At 52.7% G+C, this 19343-nt stretch overlaps 1 protein-coding gene across 2 annotated transcripts in view; it reads right to left on the bottom strand.

Annotated features, from left to right (window-relative positions):
• Nucleotides 1–19343, bottom strand: part of SIL1 (SIL1 nucleotide exchange factor) — a 103936-nt gene that overhangs the window by 69416 nt on the left and 15177 nt on the right. For both annotated transcript variants that reach the window (XM_080353154.1, XM_080353155.1), the window contains exons 3-4: nt 9552–9666; nt 5869–6004 (exon numbers count right to left, since the gene is read on the bottom strand). In XM_080353154.1, the coding sequence (XP_080209280.1) occupies nt 5869–6004; nt 9552–9656 (241 nt within the window). In that variant the 5' untranslated portion in view covers nt 9657–9666. The remainder of the gene's footprint in view (nt 1–5868; nt 6005–9551; nt 9667–19343) is intronic.

The raw sequence follows: 19343 nt of genomic DNA, 5'->3' as shown, positions 1-19343 counted from the left end.
CCTCCCTGGCAAGGCCGGCGTTGTGCCCCAGGGCCCAGCTCACCAACATGCACTGTCAGCAGGTTTCCTGGTGACACCAAGCTGGGAGCAGTGGTGACACTGGAAGCTGTGCTGCCATCAGAGACCTGGACAGGCTGGAGAGCTGGGCAGGGAGAAATGTAATGAAATATAATAAGGGCAAGTGTAGAGTCTTGAATCTGGGCAGGAACAACCCCAGGTTCCAGTATAAGTTGGGGAACAACCTGTTAGAGAGCAGTGTAGAGGAAAGGGACCTGGGGGTCCTGGGGACAGCAGGGTGACCATGAGCCAGCACTGGGCCCTTGTGGCCAGGAAGCCAATGGGACCTGGGGTGGGTTAGAAGGGGGTGGTCAGTAGGTCAGAGAGGTTCTCCTGCCCCTCTGCTCTGCCCTGGGGAGACCACACCTGGAATCTTGTGTCCAGCTGTGGCACCTCAGTTCCAGCAGGACAGGGAACTGCTGCAGAGAGTCCAGCGCAGCCACCAAGATGCTGCAGGGAGTGGAGCATCTCCCGTGTGAGGAAAGGCTGAGGGAGCTGGGGCTCTGGAGCTGGACAAGAGGACACTGAGGGGGGACTCATTCCTGGGGATCAATATGGAAAGGGGCAGTGTCAGGAGGATGGAGCCAGGCTCTGCTGGTGACAACCAGTGACAAGACAAGGGGCAATGGGTGCAAACTGGAACACAGGAGGTTCCACTGAAAGAGGAGAAGAAACTTGTTTGGGGTGAGGGTGTCAGAGCCTGGCCCAGGCTGCCCAGGGGGTTGTGGAGTCTCCTTCTGTGCAGACATTCCAACCCGCCTGGACACCTTCCTGTGTAACCTCATCTGGGTGTTCCTGCTCCATTGGGGGATTGCACTGGATGAGCTTTCCAGGTCCATTCCAACCCCTGACATGCTGTGATCTGTGATTCATTGCTGTTTCACAAGAGGTTTGACTATACAGGTCCAGGGCTACAACGCTCCCAGCATCACCTCCCCTGGCACCCCGTGGGAACATCGTCCTGCTCCCTGCTGCCCTTGTGTGCGCTGAAGGGAGACGGTGTGACAAGGACCATCCTGTGACTCCCCAGCTCTGGGAACCTGCCAGTAAAGAAAATCCAAGCGGCTAACGCAGAGAAAGGCTGGAGATGGTGACAGCGCTGCTCCCAGCTGAGCCAGAGGGAAAGATGCATGCGCAGACAGTATTTCCACATCCAAAAGCTGGCGTGCTTCACACCTCCCCTGCTCAAACAGCAGTGCTGACACCTCCTGTCCGCAGGCTCCCCAGGCGTCTCTGGAGCAGCCCTGGTCCTGCCTCTTACCCACAACAGGCAGCAAACACCATTATCCCTCTGAGAGGAGCGAGGCACAGAGAATCGGGTTTATTTTACGTCTGCCCTGCAGTGCCCCACGCCAGAGCCTGGTGCAGCACATGGAGCTCCAGCCCCGCACCTCTGCCACAGCCGACTTCCAGGGTACGGAGGAATTAAGTACAAGCCGGCATGACGAGGAGAGAAGTCAAATAAGCCCACAGGGACGGGGAAGCCGAGAGAGGAGGGCACGAAGGCACACGGTAATAAACAGGACAGGCATGAGATACATTTGAGACATCAAAAGCCTCATCTCCGAGAGGTCAGATGGAAGAAGCAGAGGGAGAGCTGCTGGTGGCCAGAACTCCACCTCCAAGCACCAAATGTCCGCAACTGCTCCCAAGACTGCCTGGGCTTTCCTACCTGCTCTAATCACCCTGCAGCTCTCCCTGTTTCACAGTTGAGATTTTTCCCCTCTACACATCTGTAGCAAGTTATTTTACTAAAAAAAAGCCTAAAAACAGCATTTCATGTGGTATAAATGAGGTTTTTAAAATCTCATTTGCCTTCCCTCTTCATGCAAATCTGAGCTGATCTGATGAGGCTCCGATTTCCTGGATTACACACGTTAAGCTTTGCAAAAACAAGCATACCCTGGTGGTTTAATGCCGTATTTCACAGCCCTCTCTTGCCCGTGCTGACATAAATATTTCAGAGACCTGCACATAAGTGTTTGAGTTAGGTCTAGGTCACCCAGAAAGCAATGGTTCAGACAGGTTCATTAATTGAGCACAGCAATTAGCAGGAGCGGTGCAGCTCAGGACGTCCCGCGAGCAGCAGGAGCTGAGCAAAGAAACAGCAGCATCCGCATGGGGCAGTGCACCAAGGGACGGATCCTGCTGCCAGCACCTTCTCCTCCAGCTCCAAACACCTCTCCTTGGCTGCCAGCAGCGCCGCGTCACTCCGATGCTGAAACCTCTTGAAAGACAAAGACCAGCGATGAAAGCAGACTGAGTTATGCCCCATCCTGAGTCCTGCTCTTTCTAGTCAAACCACACAAAGTCCATCAAAGTGTCTTCTGAAATTACCTCCCCAAGGGAACGCTTTCTTTGAGAACTGCGTTTCCATACATGTAAAACCTTGTTTGTGCTGCAAAGGAGACCTGAGACAAGTAGGAACAGCAAAGGCAGGGAAAGCAGCCCGAAGACCCTGGGAAGCTGCAGCCATGGATATTTAAATGCTAAGCAATGTATCATCGGCTCCCTGCTGAACATAAAATGGTCTCATCTTTGCAGAAGCAGCAACAACAGCACGCTCACATCAACTTCGCTCCGGCAGTTTGATCAACAGCGGCAGTCAAGGCTTCTTATTTTTTAACTGCAATATAATTAGGCACTTAGGAAAATGACTCTGAACGGTACAAACGCCACAGAGTAGCTGCAGGTATCAGCGCAGAGCTCTGCAAGCCAGAAGATTAACCACAGCAAAAGATATGGGCAAGCCCAGCTCCTGTGATGGATGCTCTGCCTGGCTGGACACCGAAACATGCCGTCCAAACCTGAGAGATCCAGCGCTGCAACTTTTCAGTCGCCGGTGCAAGATTTTGCTTCATTTCCCGGGTCTGCAGGGAGCTGCTCTGGACCAAAGCAAGTTTTTGTGTGTCCTGCTGTGGGCTTCTCTCAAATGGAAAGCACACAGATAGTTAGGGCAGATGAGGTTCTCGCTTGGTCTATCCGGGTTTGGAAACTGGACACATTAATTCCAGCTGAGGAACCGGCCAGGGAGCTTCTGCCACGTCAGGGAGCAGGAAAGTGCCGCCGGCGTGGACACGGCAGAACCGTCTGCAGACACACGGCGCCCCGGGGTCAGTTAACCCCCTTCTCTTTCTCATTTAAACCCTTGCCTCTTAGATCCTTTTCCTTAATGTTCGCAGCGATGGCTTCCCAGAGGAGCTGCTTCTGACCCTAACATCAGGTGCAAAATCTGCTGGTCAGTGATATGAATACACAGTCAGAACAATCCAACCTTCCACCATCACCAGAAATGATAAGTAAAACAGAGGGACACAAGGTGCCCAAATCACAAAAGCAGGAATCTCCCAGGAAATGAAGCCTTCACGTGCTCTAGAACTTTGCACAGCAGCTTTCAGGTCACTTGGGAACATGGAAGAAATGCTTTTATATACAGAAGCCCCATGAAAACTGTCAAGAGAAGACCATCGACACCGTCCAATCCTTCCACTCACCTCTGCCAAGCCACACACTAAGCACCAGCCTCTTGTTGCCACAACCATCAGGCAAGACCACCTTGAAAAGCCATCGGGTGCTCCTGTGCGCTGACGGACTCACCTCCCGTGCCTGCAACAGCTCAACGTAAGCAGAACAAACGCAGCCACCTCTGCTGGCTTTCTCCAGGGGCTCACAAGGGCGCTGGCACTGCGGAAAGCGCATTCGGAGAGGGAAAATCACATCGGAGGAAGCAGAACCGCAAAAAACATTCTGCCTGCGGTGGAACAGCCACCTGAGCAGGAGCCGTAGTGTGAGCTCAGAGGACACTGCAAGCTCGCTCGCTAACACCCACGTAGCCTGCAAGTTCAACAACCAAGAACACGGTGAAAAGCCCTGCAGACGTAGCCTTCGTTTCCTCAGATAACACAAAAAATGTAATAATGGAGGTGCTGGGAGGCTTTCCAAGGCGCACGTATCCTTTCTGTCAAACTCCACCGCACCTGGTGCATTATTTAGTGCTGAGTGCGCAAGAAGCGATGCCTAACAAAGTGTTAAAGGACTTGGTGAAGTTTCAGCCGCCTTCCCGCAGCCCGTCAGCGCCCGGCTGGCTGGCACAGGAGACAACTCATCTGCTGGCTTCCCGATCACAGGCAGCAGAGCTCTCAGGGTACCTGTCTGTCTGTGTTTGCATCCAGCTGCCTCCAGCAGTTTGAAGCGTGCTCCGAGCGCCAGAAAGCGCTTGATCAAAACCCCGCTCACATCGCAGGCAGCGAGGGAACGGCCGCACGGAGCAGCGCTACATCTACAATAACAATCGAATTAGGTGGGGAGATGTGACAGGTTACAGGTTGGTGACACTGCTGCAGTCTTGGTGGAAACGCAGTTTGATGCAATTAGCAAGAAGGAACTGGGAAAACAGCCGAGTACAACTGGAAATATATGTATAAAAGAAAAGCAACTGTGGGACCAGACAGAAGCATCAAGATCCTGCGTTGAGCTGAGAACAGAAATAAGATGGGACGAGAGCGTGACGGGGAGAAACACGACTCGGAGCTCCCTTCCGCTGTTCAAAATCGAGGATCCAGATTCCAAATCCAAACTTCTGTTTCCCCGCAAAGAGTGGCCCCGTTTGCTGCGGAGACACGAGGGCAGACAGCGCAGGGGCGGGCAGAGAAATAAAGCTGCTGAGACCCCCCTTCCACAGCCCAGCGTGGAGCTGCTGCAGAAATGAAGTGGAACAAGACACCCCAGCAATGGAGAACAAACCCAGCAATGACAACTGTAACGACTGCAAGAATATCCATATTCTGCTTCAACAAGGAGGGGCCATCCGCCAGTCTGAATACTAAGCAGGGACACCACACGCCTTCCATACATAATGGTACAAAAATGGAATATAAGTATATACTGCAGCTTCGTGAAATTTAAGAGCTTTTGCTAGACTTTTATGCTATACAAAGATTTACACTTGGAATAGTCATTCTGCTCTATCTGGCAGGAATTTCAAGGCAAATGGATCCCATATTTATACTTTCAGCGATAATACTGAGCACAGGGTAAAGCTCTTTTCAATTCAGAGCACTTTATACAAATTAATTACCGCTTAGTTCACCCTTCTGAGGCGGGAAGGTATTACACCTGCATATACATAAGGACACCAAAGCACAAGTGGATTAAATACCTGGCCCCAGACCCCAGAGGCAGCCTTACTGATCATCCTAATTGCCAAAACATGTGCGCACACACGCATCTGTGTGTGTTTAAACGCGCTCATCCTCTCCAGAGCCCTTCCCAGCACAGGGATTTTTGCAGCAAAGCCACCTGCTCACCGGTGTTTTCTCACCACACACGTTCCATTCACGTCTAATAAAAGATATCAACCAAAAATAAAAAGGAAGATGTTTTTTGTGGGATGGACAGATGGGGATAAAAGCTGGATTTCCAACAGCCAAGGAACAGAAAGCCCGTTGTTAAAACACTGTGCAGCGTTACACCAAGGAGCCTGGATCAGATCAGCACCGAGCAGCGTTTCGCACAGCAGACCTGGCATGTTATAAACTCTGTCCCTTGACAAGCGCACAAAGAGAAAAAGGGGTTTGGAGCTGGTGGCAGAGACACATCAGCACCTCCGATGTGACCGGCGGCCCCTCCACCTGCGCCAGGGAACCCAACGCACTTGAGCACCCACTCGCCAGGCCGGGGATGGTCTCCGGACCCAGGCCCACACCTCTTCGCCTGAACACCAGCAAATACCCCATTGTCATGGGAACAACGGGGTAGTTCTGCAAGGCTGCCGTGGCGCCAGAACGCTGGCGACAGGCAGTAGCACGTTACCTGGCCGGATGGTTTGCCACTGACGTGTGGGGTAAAACACCTCCAGGTCCTCAGGATCAGCATCGTCTTCTGTCACCGGCTCCTTCCCGCTGTCACCTTTCGTGTCGCTCTCTTCTATTTTTGTGAGGGCAAACTCCTTTTGGACAGAAGAGATTCAGCTCATTAGCAACTGCATCTGGGTAATTTAGTGCCGGCTGAGGATACAAAATTTTTTCCATCGCCAGCAGATTTTGTTTTTTTGACATCCAAGATTCTTTCCACATGGTTAAATTTAGTTTTAAAGTATATTAAAGGTTAAACACGCATAACTAGCATGACATTTGTGCTGAACAAAGCAACGCAGCTTATTTCCTGTTCCAGGCTGCGGGTTTAAAACAAGCTTTTACAAAGCCTCACCTATATCACACCAGAGCCAGGAGCCCTGACTATTATTAGGGTTGTGTAACGTTGTAAGACCCTGTTTTCCCTCACCTAAAAATATGTCAAACTTCACTTTTTCAGCTGGAATTTTCCACACGAGTGGAACGCCTCAAGCCTTCGCTTGTTGGGTTTTATATATATGTATTTTTTTCTTTCCCCAAATGCACTTATTTCAGGCTTGGAGAAGATTTCAGCTAAAATAGTTCAGCTGTTTCCAAAATAGGAAAACACACTGAATCGCCCACGCGATAAAAACGCCAACATCCTTTTCTTTACCCGGTGTCCTCGAAGTCTCTTAAAACAACGAGGCGGCGGTTCCATCACCAGCCGCTACCTGGGGGTGCGGCGGATCAGCCGGGGCCGCGTGCAACAGGGAAAAACGAGGATGAAAGCAGGAAAATCCTCCTTGCTGCGAGGGAAACCTCGCTGCTCATTGCAACAAAACCTCGCTGCTCATTGCAACAAAACCTCGCTGCTCATTGCAACAAAACCTCGCTGCTCATTGCAACAAAACCTCGCTGCTCATTGCAACAGGAACCTCGCTGCTCATTGCAACAAAACCTCGCTGCTCATTGCAACAGGAACCTCGCTGCTCATTGCAACAGAAACCTCGCTGCTCATTGCAACAAAACCTCGCTGCTCATTGCAACAGAAACCTCGCTGCTCATTGCAACAGAAACCTCGCTGTTCACTGCAACAGAAACCTCGCTGCTCATTGCAACAGAAACCTCGCTGCTCATTGCAACAAAACCTCGCTGCTCATTGCAACAGGAACCTCGCTGCTCATTGCAACAGAAACCTCGCTGCTCATTGCAACAAAACCTCGCTGCTCATTGCAACAGAAACCTCGCTGCTCATTGCAACAGAAACCTCGCTGTTCATTGCAACAGAAACCTCGCTGCTCATTGCAACAAAACCTCGCTGCTCATTGCAACAGAAACCTCGCTGCTCATTGCAACAAAACCTCGCTGCTCATTGCAACAGGAACCTCGCTGCTCATCGCAACAAAACCTCGCTGCTCATCGCAACAAAACCTCGCTGCTCATTGCAGAGTCTCCCCAGGGAGCTGCGGGAGTCGCGTAAAACCGCGAGGGGTGAAATTATACAGTGCAGAGTGAGTAATGACCCCGCGCTGCCTCACACGAGGTGGGTAAGCGCTCAGGAAGCTGGTCCGTGCTGCTGTGGTTTGCCCAGAACAGATACGCTGGGTAATGGTCCAGGCGGCGCCGTTATCAGCTGCTGGTATCGCCAAGGGTGACATTGCCGAATAATTCCACATCACCAGCCTATAGGGAAAGATCATTCCTAATTGTTGGCAATTAGAAGAGTTACAGCTCACTTCATGAAGTGTTTTGATAGTAACCCTTAGAAAGTTTTCACAGGGAAACAAAAAGAAGTTAATTAGGAGGTGAACTGGAAACTGTAGGCCATGTTCTGCCTTCACTTCTTCCACCCGTTGTTAAAAACACGTATATATTTTCTGGCAGAATCTGGGTGCTTTGCATATAAATACCCATTACCCAGCCCAGGAGAGTGATCCTGAGCAAGAGAAACACCACCCTGAGCAAACCACACACAGTTAGTGCTGACGGTGTGACGCGCAGGACGGCTGACAAACCCGCGGAACGGTTTGATTTCATCTGTCCAAAGGGATGGAAATTGGAGAAACACATGCGGGAACAGCTTGGCTCCTGCTTTCACTTAGTGCATCAGAGGCTTGGAATTGTTAAAACTATGACAAATGGTTAAAGCTCAGTAACAATAACAAACATACAAAGCCAGCTTCTGCAGATGAAAATCAATGTTAACATTTTCTGAGCCAAGACTCAACAGGACTAAAATAAATGAGTCAGAGCAGTTATTACTCGGCTTATTTACGCTGTTATATTATTATCCAAGAGGGACTTAACGATACGGGCCACTGTAAATTTACCAACAGGCCTCCAAGTGCTCTATCTGCTCAAACACATAATGGAGATGGCTGATGTTTACTGGCTCTGCTTCAGAGAAGTGCCACGGCCTAAACATTCCGTGAGGATAAAGGGATGTGACTCGGTTCGGTTAAACATTACTGCCACTGCTTGGCCACAGTTCCTTTGCAATACCCCGTTTTCATTAATATTTCTGGCAAAAATAGGCAACACCACACAAGTGACTGTTTATTTACATAGAAATTAGGTAGAATCCTTTTTGGTTTGTTTCTATAATTTAAATAGTAGAAAGAGAGATGTTTTCTAAAGAACAAGAAGTGAAAAACCTCTTTGCTTTATGGGTCTGAAATAAGCTGAAGAGCCTCAGCGGGGAGGGTTGGAGACAACCCACCGTGTGTGTGCAATAGAGGAGGGATGTCCCCATGTCCCCAGCACAGAGCCGCTGTAAGGGGGGCGGTGGGAAAGCGAACCCCAAATTGCATGAATCCTGCCTGCCCCTCAGAGCCAATTCAGGCCCCTGGCCCTGGGTGGCTGTTGTCCCGCTGGGTGACTCCGCTCCAGCCTCCTCCTCTCCCTCCCTGAAATAACAATGAGTTATCTCATTGCTACGCGACTCCAGGTGGGCCCGTGTGTTTAAACAGACCCCAGAAAACCGCATCACACCACCCGCAGACCAGTGAGCTGCAACGCAAAGAGGGGAGCCCACATCCAGGGACACGGGGACCGGTGATCCCCAGGCCAGTGCTGCTGCAACACCCCCTGTTTAAAGCCACAGCATGAACTGAACAACCCCCAAACCACTCTGCTGCCACAGAGCGTGTCTCGTGCCAGCTCCAGGACACTTTCCAGACCTGCTGGTCGGGCACCGTGCTCGGGAGGAGAACCCACACGGGCTTTGTTTTGCACACTCGTACAAGTGCAAAGGGGCCCACAGCAACTGCGGCTCTGCAATAACGCTGCAAGGAGCAAAATCCGCACACGCGGGATGCAGGGACTTGAGCGGAGGCTCTTCTAAGCCCGACTCAACAGGGGCACCAGTAGGAACCTAATCGAGGACATCTCCTCCCTTCTTCTCGCCACAAGACACAAAACTAGCTCTGCCTCTTACCACGGGGAAAACGTGTGACAACTCCAAGGAGAAAAAGTGACACCCAGCAACAAGAGAGCTACTCGAGTTGCACTGTTACCGTTGCAGGCTCGCCGGATCGAGCGCATTCTGGATTTCCTGGGGTGAGGCCCCTCTGAGACGTTACTGCAGAGCCGCTGCCGAGCAGAGGGGACCCAGACAACCCTTTGCGAGCGCAACACTCGGCTGGAGCAGCCGACACTTACGGGAACTCTGTCGCTTTGGCTTGGCCAGGAAAACACCACGGAAACCAGCAACAGCAGCAGGTTGACTTTGGCAGCGGCGGAGAGGAGACCAGCCCAGTGAGACATCACCGCCAGCCTAAAATACAGAGAAAAACACAACCAGCCGTGTTTTAGGCCATGTTTTCACAGGTTTCAGTATTCTTTACGTGACATTTTGCAACACAGCGGAGGTTCAAGATGCAACGCAACACCTCAAGGTGTTAGCGCGCGGGGCAGCAAGAGGTGCCGATTTTAGTGCTGATGGAGTTTATGACAGGTAACAACAAAGTGGCTTATAATGACCTCACAGGGGCTTATATGTCTGCGGGAAAACACAGAGACCTGCAAGTCTTGTTTAAAATAATTTTGTCGGTGCCATGGATGACAACGACGAGGAAATCTAAAAATCAGTTCAATCCTGCAAAGGCTTTTTCTGCCTGTGCCTCATTTTAAGCACAGAAGTAGCTGCGTTAATTCAAATTACACAAATCTATCAGCCGTCAAAGGATCAGGAGTTTATTGAGGTCCACACGTGGGCTTTGCTTAAGGAAAACAACATTTTGCAGGGGTGAGCAAGGTTTGCTGGGTGGTTCCTGGGGGCCAGGGCTTCCCCTGGCGCTCAGAGTGCCCGACCCACCACAGAGCACCCGCCGAACCAGACACGGGGGAGAAAAAGGGTCCTGCTCTTGGGGCTGCCAGTCCCACTGGCACGGAGCTCATGTCCCCATCGCCCTGTGCATCCCCATGCACATCGTGTTCCCATTGCTCCATGTGTCCCCATCGCCCCATGCGTCCCCATCGCTCCCTGTGTCCCCACGCACACCGTGCCCCCATCGCTCCCTGCGTCCCCATGCACACTGTGTCCCCATCGCTCCCTGTGTCCCCACGCATGCCGTGTCCCCATCGCTCCATGTGTCCCCACGCACACCGTGTCCCCATTGCTCCCTGCATCCCCACGCATGCCGTGTCCCCATCGCTCCATGTGTCCCCACGCACACCGTGTCCCCATTGCTCCCTGCATCCCCACGCATGCCGTGTCCCCATCGCTCCATGTGTCCCCATCGCCCCGTGCATCCCCATCGCTCCCTGCATACCCACGCACATCGTGTCCCCATCGCCCCCCGTGTCCCCATGCGCACCGTGTCCCCATCACCCCGTGTGTCCCCACACACACCGTGACCCCATCGCCCTGTGTGTCCCCATCACTCCGTGCATCCCCATGCCCATTGTGTCCCCATCACCCCGTGTCCCCATTGTTCCATGCGTCCTCACACACACTATGTCCCCATTGCTCTGTGTGTCCCCATCGCCTTGTGCATCCCCACACACACCGTGTCCCCATCGCTCCATGCGTTCCCACTACACCACGTCCCCATCGCTCCGTGCGTCCACACACACACCATGTCCCCATCGCTCCGTGCGTCCCCACACAGATCGTGTCCCCGCTGCCTTTGCAACACAAGGCTCCAAACCCACCCCCAGCGCTGGGCTGGGGACAGAGCAGGCGCCAGCACAGGGGCTGGAGAGGAGCTGCCTTTGACAGGCTCTAAATTTACATGCTGCTAAATTAAACTAAATGAGGTCTTTTGCAAGAAGATGGGACTGATTAGTTCCGTTCAAACACTCCTTCATTACTCATCACTCTATCAAGTCTGCTCCTACTCCTGTCCAGGTTTTAAAGAATTTCCTCCCATACACTCAGTCCGAAATATCTTTCTGTCTCTGCTGTCCATAAGGACAGCCCATCAGCGCAGATTTTTTTCCTCCCTTGACGCAACAACCATCTTCTAACCCACAGAGCAGAAAATAGGCTCATGGGCACAGCCAACACCAGCTCTGCCACCAAAGGACCTTCTCCCCAGGAACAAGCGCCAGGAGCAGAGGAAACTGCCTCAAGTTGCGCCAGGGGAGGTTGAGGTTGGATCTGGGAACAATTTCTTCCCCAAAGGGCTGTGGGGCATTGGAACAGGCTGCCCAGGGCAGTGCTGGAGTCACCATCCCTGGAGGGCTGGACAGACGGACATGAGGTTCTCAGGACATGGGGCAGTGCTGGGGGGGGTTATGGTTGACTCGATGAGCTTGAGGGTCTCTTCCAACCAAAATGATTCTGTGATTCTATCCTCCAAAAAGACTTTGGGGACATGGAGAAAGTGGAGTCCTCTCCTTCCACCCCTTTGCTGCTGTCTGCTCTCCCCACTCCATTCTGTTACTTCTGTCCCTCCCTGCTTGGTTTTTGTTTTACCAGGAAAAGGTAAAAGACCACAACACGCTGGTCAGTGGTGGACAACTAGGAAAAAGCAGCAGAGCAGGGAGCATGAATAGTAATAAATCTGACACATTTCTGCACCTTCCAAAATCTCCTGAGCCAGGGTCTTCCTGAAGAGCAGCCTCTATCTTTGAACTCAAATCCAGATCAACTGGGGTTTTGTTTTTCCCATTCTGGGAAATTGCTTCTGGAGCAGATCTGGACTTTCAACACCCACAGCATCCTTCAGCAACGAGTTCCACTGCTGAATTTTAAGGGAGTGGAGCATCTCCCGTGTGAGGAAAGGCTGAGGGAGCTGGGGCTCTGGAGCTGGACAAGAGGACACTGAGGGGGGACTCATTCCTGGGGATCAATATGGAAAGGGGCAGTGTCAGGAGGATGGAGCCAGGCTCTTCTGGTGACAACCAGGGACAGGACAAGGGGCAATGGGTGCAAACTGGAACACAGGAGGTTCCACTGAAAGAGGAGAAGAAACTTGTTTGGGGTGAGGGTGGCAGAGCCTGGCCCAGGCTGCCCAGGGGGTTGTGGAGTCTCCTTCTGTGCAGACATTCCAACCCGCCTGGACACCTTCCTGTGTAACCTCATCTGGGTGTTCCTGCTCCATGGGGGGATTGCACTGGATGAGCTTTCCAGGGCCCTTCAACCCCTGACACTCTGGGATTCTGTGATTCACACCACGTGTGAAAGTGCCACTTTGCATTCCTGACCTGATCCTTGATATCATAGAATCACAGAATCGTTTTGGTTGGAAGAGATGCTCAGGATCATTGACTGCAACCGTAACCCGACTCTAGCACTAAACCATGCTCTCCTTCCACATCTCATCTCTCCTAAAGACCCACCTCAAGGACCCACAAGCCCTTACAACACTCCAAGCGGAGGAGGAGAAAGCTCTCTGTTTCCAGCAGACAGGCAGGGACAACCTGCGGCCGAATCCTCCGTCTCTCTCGGGCACTGCGAGTGCAACCAGGCTACGAACCAACCCCAGCGTCCTGAGCTGGGAAACCCAGAGCAGAATTCACAGGCTCACACTCCACCTGCACCCGGATCTACGTGCCCGTCTGGCCAACGCCACGGTCAGAACCTCAACCTCACACTGCCCAAGATGCTCCGTCCTCCCCTCAACGCACCTCGCAACAAACTGCTGCTTTTCACAGAGGAAACAATTTTAGTGGGGTTTTGTTTTTGTTGGGTTTGGTGAGTTTGTTTGGGTTTTTTTTTTTAGTTACAAAACAAGCAGCAAAACTGAGATAATGAAAAATAGATGTAACCCTCAAACTTTACCTGCGAGCCTGGAAATAAAAAGAGAATAAGAAGAAAAAGAACTTCAACAAAGCAGCGGCTGAAAGAAAACACGCACTCCCATAAAAATAGAGCTCACGTGTACCGAGAAGGCTGGCAGCAAACGACAGCACGGGCTCTGCAAAGCCTCCCCCCGCCTAGAAGTGGTATCGGCGCAACAGTGAGCAGCTCGCTTGGCCCCAGGTAGGCAGAGGAGTCACCATGTGAAACCCGGGGGCTCGAAGCTCCTGGAGAGAAGCCTGCGCAGGCTGACACCTCCTGACGAGACAGACGCGCGCCAGGATTTCCACATCGAATGCTGTCGAGCGGGTACGATGCGCTTTTAGAACAAGCCCTGCAGGCTGCAGAGCAGGCAGGCGGTGGCTGTCACCTGCACCGGGAGCGTTTGCTCCACTTTAAGGATGTCCTGCGGATCCAGCAGCACCCACACGCGCCAGAACCGCTCCAGGGGGACCGCAAATAACCCTTGGGTGGGTTTCTTCTTCCAATAATCCTTGGGTACTAGGGAAAGAGCAAAAAGTGGCGCTCAAAGAAGGCTCTGCTGCCGGTAGCGGCGCTGCCATCAGAGCAGGCGATGCTCTGGGAGGTTCTCTCTGCAGCTCCAAAACACCCGGCTGCACCGGCAGCCGCAGAGACAACCGCGCTGCCATTGTGTTCGCTATTAGCAGGGACAGTTTTACTGACTTTACTGGCTGTGCATCGGTAAGTGCCGCACGGCCCCGTGGATGCGGCTGCCGTAGTCACAGGTGACAGTTCAAAGCGAGTCAGTAAGAGGAACATGTTTCATTAGAGCCTCCTGCTGCTGGAACGCAGCGCTCTTTCATGTCCCGACTCAAAGCTCAGTGCGCACACCGCGCCGCTCCAATAAATCCAGCTGAAGCCTCATCTGAATTCTGATCCGCTGCTTCGGAGAGCACACGACCAACCTGGGGAGCTCCCCAGCCCCCTCGCCAGGCTCCGCTTTTATGGCCAACTGGAAGTGATAATAATAATAATAATAAGCTAATCCTTGTTCTCATTTTGGGATTGAGGGCACAGAACGGGAATTATAAATCTTGCAAAACTATGCGCTAATTAACTAGTTCGGGCAGGATGTGCGTGCAGCCACCCTTCATCGAGACGGCCGGTGGTAATGAAAGCACCGACAGCACTTTGCGTGTTTTCAAGCACAAATAATTCACAGGGCAGCACTGGAGAACAACCAAAGGATGAAGGACATCGAGGGACACGTCCCCAGCGCCCTTCAGCTGAACCAGTGATGCAAAAACCACCAAGCACTCCCAGCCTCTTAGGCTGAAGCCAAAGCTTGATGGGCAATAGCAGTTAAGGGAACTGTTTTAAAGACAGACGTGTAAATCGAGATGTCTGACTGAAGAGATGTGCTCAGGTCACATACCACAATCAGTGTCAAGATCCCTGTTTGAACACAAAGTCATTTCAATGCTGCTGTATCGGTGCTGAGCCCAGCACGATGTGATAAGTCAGGGGTGTCACACTCATTGTCAGCGGGGGCCACATCAGCTATTCACTATCAACTATTACAACATTTATCCAGTCCTAAAATTCCATTCAGTCCTTTGAAGGCAACGCTGATGTGGCCCCCCCGTGCCAATGAGTCTGACACCCCTGTGCTAAGTGATATGCAATGCAATAGAGAAAGAGAAGGAAATTTAGCTGGCCTGGCCCTAAACTTTCTTCCTCTAAGCAACAGGGTCCCCAGCTCTGTGACAAGCAGCCATTGCTGCTGAATTGCTGCCGAAGAGCAGAGTGGTATCAGTCGGACACCTTGGGGGGCTGATGGTCCCTCCTGTGGTGCCCCCACAGGAGAAAGAGGTTTGAGTCAAATTCAGCCTGTGTGTAAGAAAGGAAACAGCTGGTGGACAAATAGAGGATCAGGAGCCCACAGGACACTCTGCCCACCCCCATTCATTACAGTCGGGTCTGCACAACCCTCTTCTTCCCAGAGGCACAGAGACACCAAGGCTCCTGCTGAATACACACCAACCTGCGAAAAGCCAGCCTGGAAATACTTGTGTTTTGGTGGACACAGGCCCAGATGACCCTTAGCAGGGCTCAGTCCTGAAGATTTGGACACTGCACCATGGCTTCTGGCACAAAGCACAGGATTTCTTGGATTTCCTCTGGAAATGGGAGCCTTCGGAAGACAATTTGCCCATAGCAAAACCCCAACGGCTCTCATAAGACAGAGCACAGGTCCTGACCTTCCAAACACGATCAGCAGGCACTTAGGAAGCCCCAGGACCCCCTGTCACAGCCAGGCCCTGAGCAGCAACGTTCCCCAAAGGAGGCAGGTGTGAATCTTCTCCTTCATTAAATCCAATATTAAAACTACAAAGATCCTGGAAAAGACCTGAATACACTTGACTGATCAAAGAACTGGATCTGAATAAAAGTTAATAATTAAAACAGAATAAAATAATAATCATGAACCCAACACCTTATGCAAAGCAGAAGAAAGAGCGCTGAATGACAAAACCAAACACAATGAAGAGCGTCCTTCAGGGACTGTGAGACACTGCGGATGGAGCCCCAGTTCTTTGTCCCCGATCGTCCCAGGACGAAGCGGGCGGGACCGGGGTGCTCTGGTACGGACCCATCACACTGGGCTCCGCGCAGCTTCGCTCCGGGTCTGATGTTGCACCTGCCTCTGCCGTGCTCAGGGCGCCCTCTCGTCCTCCTGCCCTGGGACAGCGCTCAGGTCAGCGCTGCACGCAGGAGCCCAGAGCCCTGCCCGAGCGTCCCACTGCGGCACCAAGCCCCACAACACACGCGTGAAAGACGGGACAGTGAGCACCACTTGTCTGCAAATAGCCTCCCACCACCAAGATTTCAGCAGAGAGCGTGCAGTTGCAGTACTACTGCAATACACTTACGAAATTGTTTAAAAAGAAGTTTACTCTTTGCTTGCTTTTCTTACTTTGCTTGCTCCTCATCATTTACTCCTACCAAGACTCTGCTCCGGCATGTTAAGAACACTCCTACACAAAGGAGAAGTTGTGAGAACACCTTCCCGTATTTGGCTGCCAACGGAGAACCCACACAGCAAGGAGGCCACGCTTTTAGGCTGACAGGAATAAAGCGCAGCTCAAGCTCTGCCATTAGGCTCAGCCTGTGCTGCCCGGCACAGCCCTGAACAGTGCATGGGGAGAAACTCTGACACGGGGCGGTGGGGACGGGAGGGAGGTGAAGGACACCCACGGCAGAGACGTGCTTACAGAGCCATGCAATCATGCGGCTTTTATAGCTGCCACTAACCAATAATAACAATAAATAGTAATAGCCCCCACAGGCTGCATGCTTAGCTAATATCAGCCCCTCTAACCAGCTCAGTTACCGTTCTGCTGGATGTTGGGCTTTCCTGCGAGTGCTGCCGGGAGCAGGTGAGAGCGGAGCGGGGACGTTCCCAGCGACAGAAGAGGGGTCGGCAGCACCTGGCACTGGCCACGGCTCCACACAGGGGCCAACAAAAGGTTTTTGCTGGTCATTTACAGCTAAAGCCACCAGCGCCCCTTCTACCCAACCAGCAACTGCGACCCTGTTGTTTATACAAACAACCCCACACAGTTTTAACGTTAAACATAGAACCATTTTGGTTGGAAGAGACCCTCAAGATCATGGAGTCCAATTATAACCCAGCTCTAGCACTAACCCATGTCCCTAAGAATCTCGTCTGCACATGTTTTAAACCCCTCCAGGGCTGGTGACTCCAGCACTGCCCTGGGCAGCCTGTTCCAATGCCCCATAGCCCTTTGGGGAAGAAATTGTTCCCACATCCAACCTCAACCTCCCCTGGCGCAACTTGAGGCCGTTTCCTCTGCTCCTGGCGCTTGTTCCTGGGGAGCAGAGCCCGACCCCCCTGGCTCCAAGCTCCTTTCAGGCAGTTCAGAGATCAGAAGGTCTCCCCTCAGCTCCTGTTCTACAGCTGAACCCCCCAGGTCCCTCAGCCGCTCCATCACACTTGTGCTCCAGCCCCTCACCAGCTCCATCACCTCCTCTGCACTCTCTTTAGTATTTCAATGTCCTTCTTATGCTGAAGGGCCCAAAACTGAACACAGTAGTCAAGGTGGGGCCTCATCATCATTTAGTCCATCAATTAAATTTACTTAATGAATTCCATCAGAAACCAGAGTTCACAGAAAACGCTGCTCTCCAGAGGGCCAGAGCTTGATGCTCGGGTGGCTGAAGGCAGCAAGGCTGCTGTCACCCCCCGGCCCCGTCGGTAGCAGTTGCAGCAGGCCCACAGCCCAGGGAGATCCCGACCTCGGAGCCCCCGTGCCATGGAGCCCTGGGTGCAGGACGGAGGGATCTTCTGCTCCGCTCGGGATGGAGTGCGCAATAGCAGAGCGAGCCTCGGAGATCAAAGGGCTGAATTATCATTTATTAGTTATTTAAAAATGCATCTATCTGGACTTCTGGCAGCCGCTCTCGTGGGGCTCCACGACTGCCTACACGGGCAGACGACAGCCACGCTCTGCAGAGCTCCGGGACTGGCGAGCACCTTCAAGTCCGTACCAGAAAAGGGGCTGATTTGCACCAATTTAGGACTTGCCTGGAGAGAAGAGATTCACAGGATGTTTGGGACAACATCTTTCTGAAAGCTGCCACACAGCATGACCTCAAACACGCCAATTCGCTTGTCCCTTCCTCATCCCCAAACCCCAGAGAACAACTCTCCTGCCCACACCTGCTCCCTTCTGCTCCTCGCTGCGGTTTCCCATGCACAGCCCATACAAGCGAATGATACACGTGAGGGGAAAAGTATCTATGGTTTCTATCAGCCCCTGTTTGCAAGGTGACACCTTGGTTTGGACTAACCTGAGAGTGTGACAGCATTCAGCGTATTCTTTTACACCTTCTGCTTTCCCAAGCTTGGACAACCTAACAGGAAAGGCACAGCCCGCACGAGCTGGGGCACGGGCACCCTCATGTCCTACTGCAGCCAGGCCCACAAGGAGCCAAAGGTTTAATTGGCATCCTCAGCCTCTCTGGAAACAGCTTTTTATGTTTTCCAATTCCTGCTGCTTGCTCGTGGCTCTCACGCTGAATAACAACCTGCTGCCCTGCCAGGCGCCAGCTTCCCTATGAAGACACTCAATTAAAAGGTTAAAAATCATGCAAAATTCAGGCTCGGTGTTATAAAAACCCAGTGCTGATGGATGGGGCACACGGTTCGCGCAGCAGCACCCACACCACGCTGTACAAGCTTCTGTCCCCTGCATCTGTATCTCAGCCTGTCTTGCCACGACCACCAGGAACAGGGAACTGCCAAGTTTATGAAAAATGCATTTCGTCACCTCTCTGGAGGGCAGCGGTGACAGCTCTCAAGGGTGTGACAACCCGCGGGCACAGGTGGCAGCAGGAGCAGCGCGGTGTGCGGGCAGCAAACGTGCGGCTCGCTCACCATGGGCTCTGCTATGCGGCTGGGACTAACGAGGCAGCGCAACCCATGGGGTTAATTGACACCTGGAGGGATGCCCAGCTCAGGACCTCCCCTGACAGCGGCCTGCACTCCCCCACACTCCCAGTTTGGTGGCAAGTTTCCAGTTGAAAAGCCACTGGGATTCACCTTGAACCCACACAGGAGCTGCCAGAGCAGCCACCGGCAGCAAAACCCGGAATCAAGTGTTAACGAGACAACCTCAAACCCTCCCCTGAAGGGGAACAACGAGCTCCGCGGGGGTGAACGGCACCTCCTGCCAAGCAGGGTCCCTCGGGACTGCTGCCCAGGCCCTTCTCTGTGAGAATCCGGGCACGTCGTTCCTCACGCCGGGCTCGGTCACTCCAGTTTATAACAAGGGCACCACAGTTGTGACCAAGGAACCATAAGGCTCCTTCCACTAAGGGCTGCAGCAACATCGGCACTGGGGAGGCCAAACCTTGAATCCTGGGTCAGTTTTGGGCCCCTCAGCATAAGAAGGACATTGAAATACTAGAGAGAGTGCAGAGGAGTTGATGGAGCTGGTGAGGGGCTGGAGCACAAGTGTCATGGGAGCAGCTGAGGGACCTGGGGGTTCAGCTGTAGAACAGGAGCTGAGGGGAGACCTTCTGATCTCTGAACTGCCTGAAAGGAGCTTGGAGCCAGGGGGGTCGGGCTCTGCTCCCCAGGAACAAGCGCCAGGAGCAGAGGAAACGGCCTCAAGTTGCGCCAGGGGAGGTTGAGGGTGGATCTGGGGAGCAATTTCTTC

This window comes from Nesoenas mayeri, assembly GCF_963082525.1.
Source record: "Nesoenas mayeri genome assembly, chromosome: 14".
In the NCBI taxonomy this organism is placed as follows: Eukaryota; Metazoa; Chordata; class Aves; order Columbiformes; family Columbidae; genus Nesoenas; species Nesoenas mayeri.
This window is presented reverse-complemented; position numbering and strand designations above follow the sequence as displayed.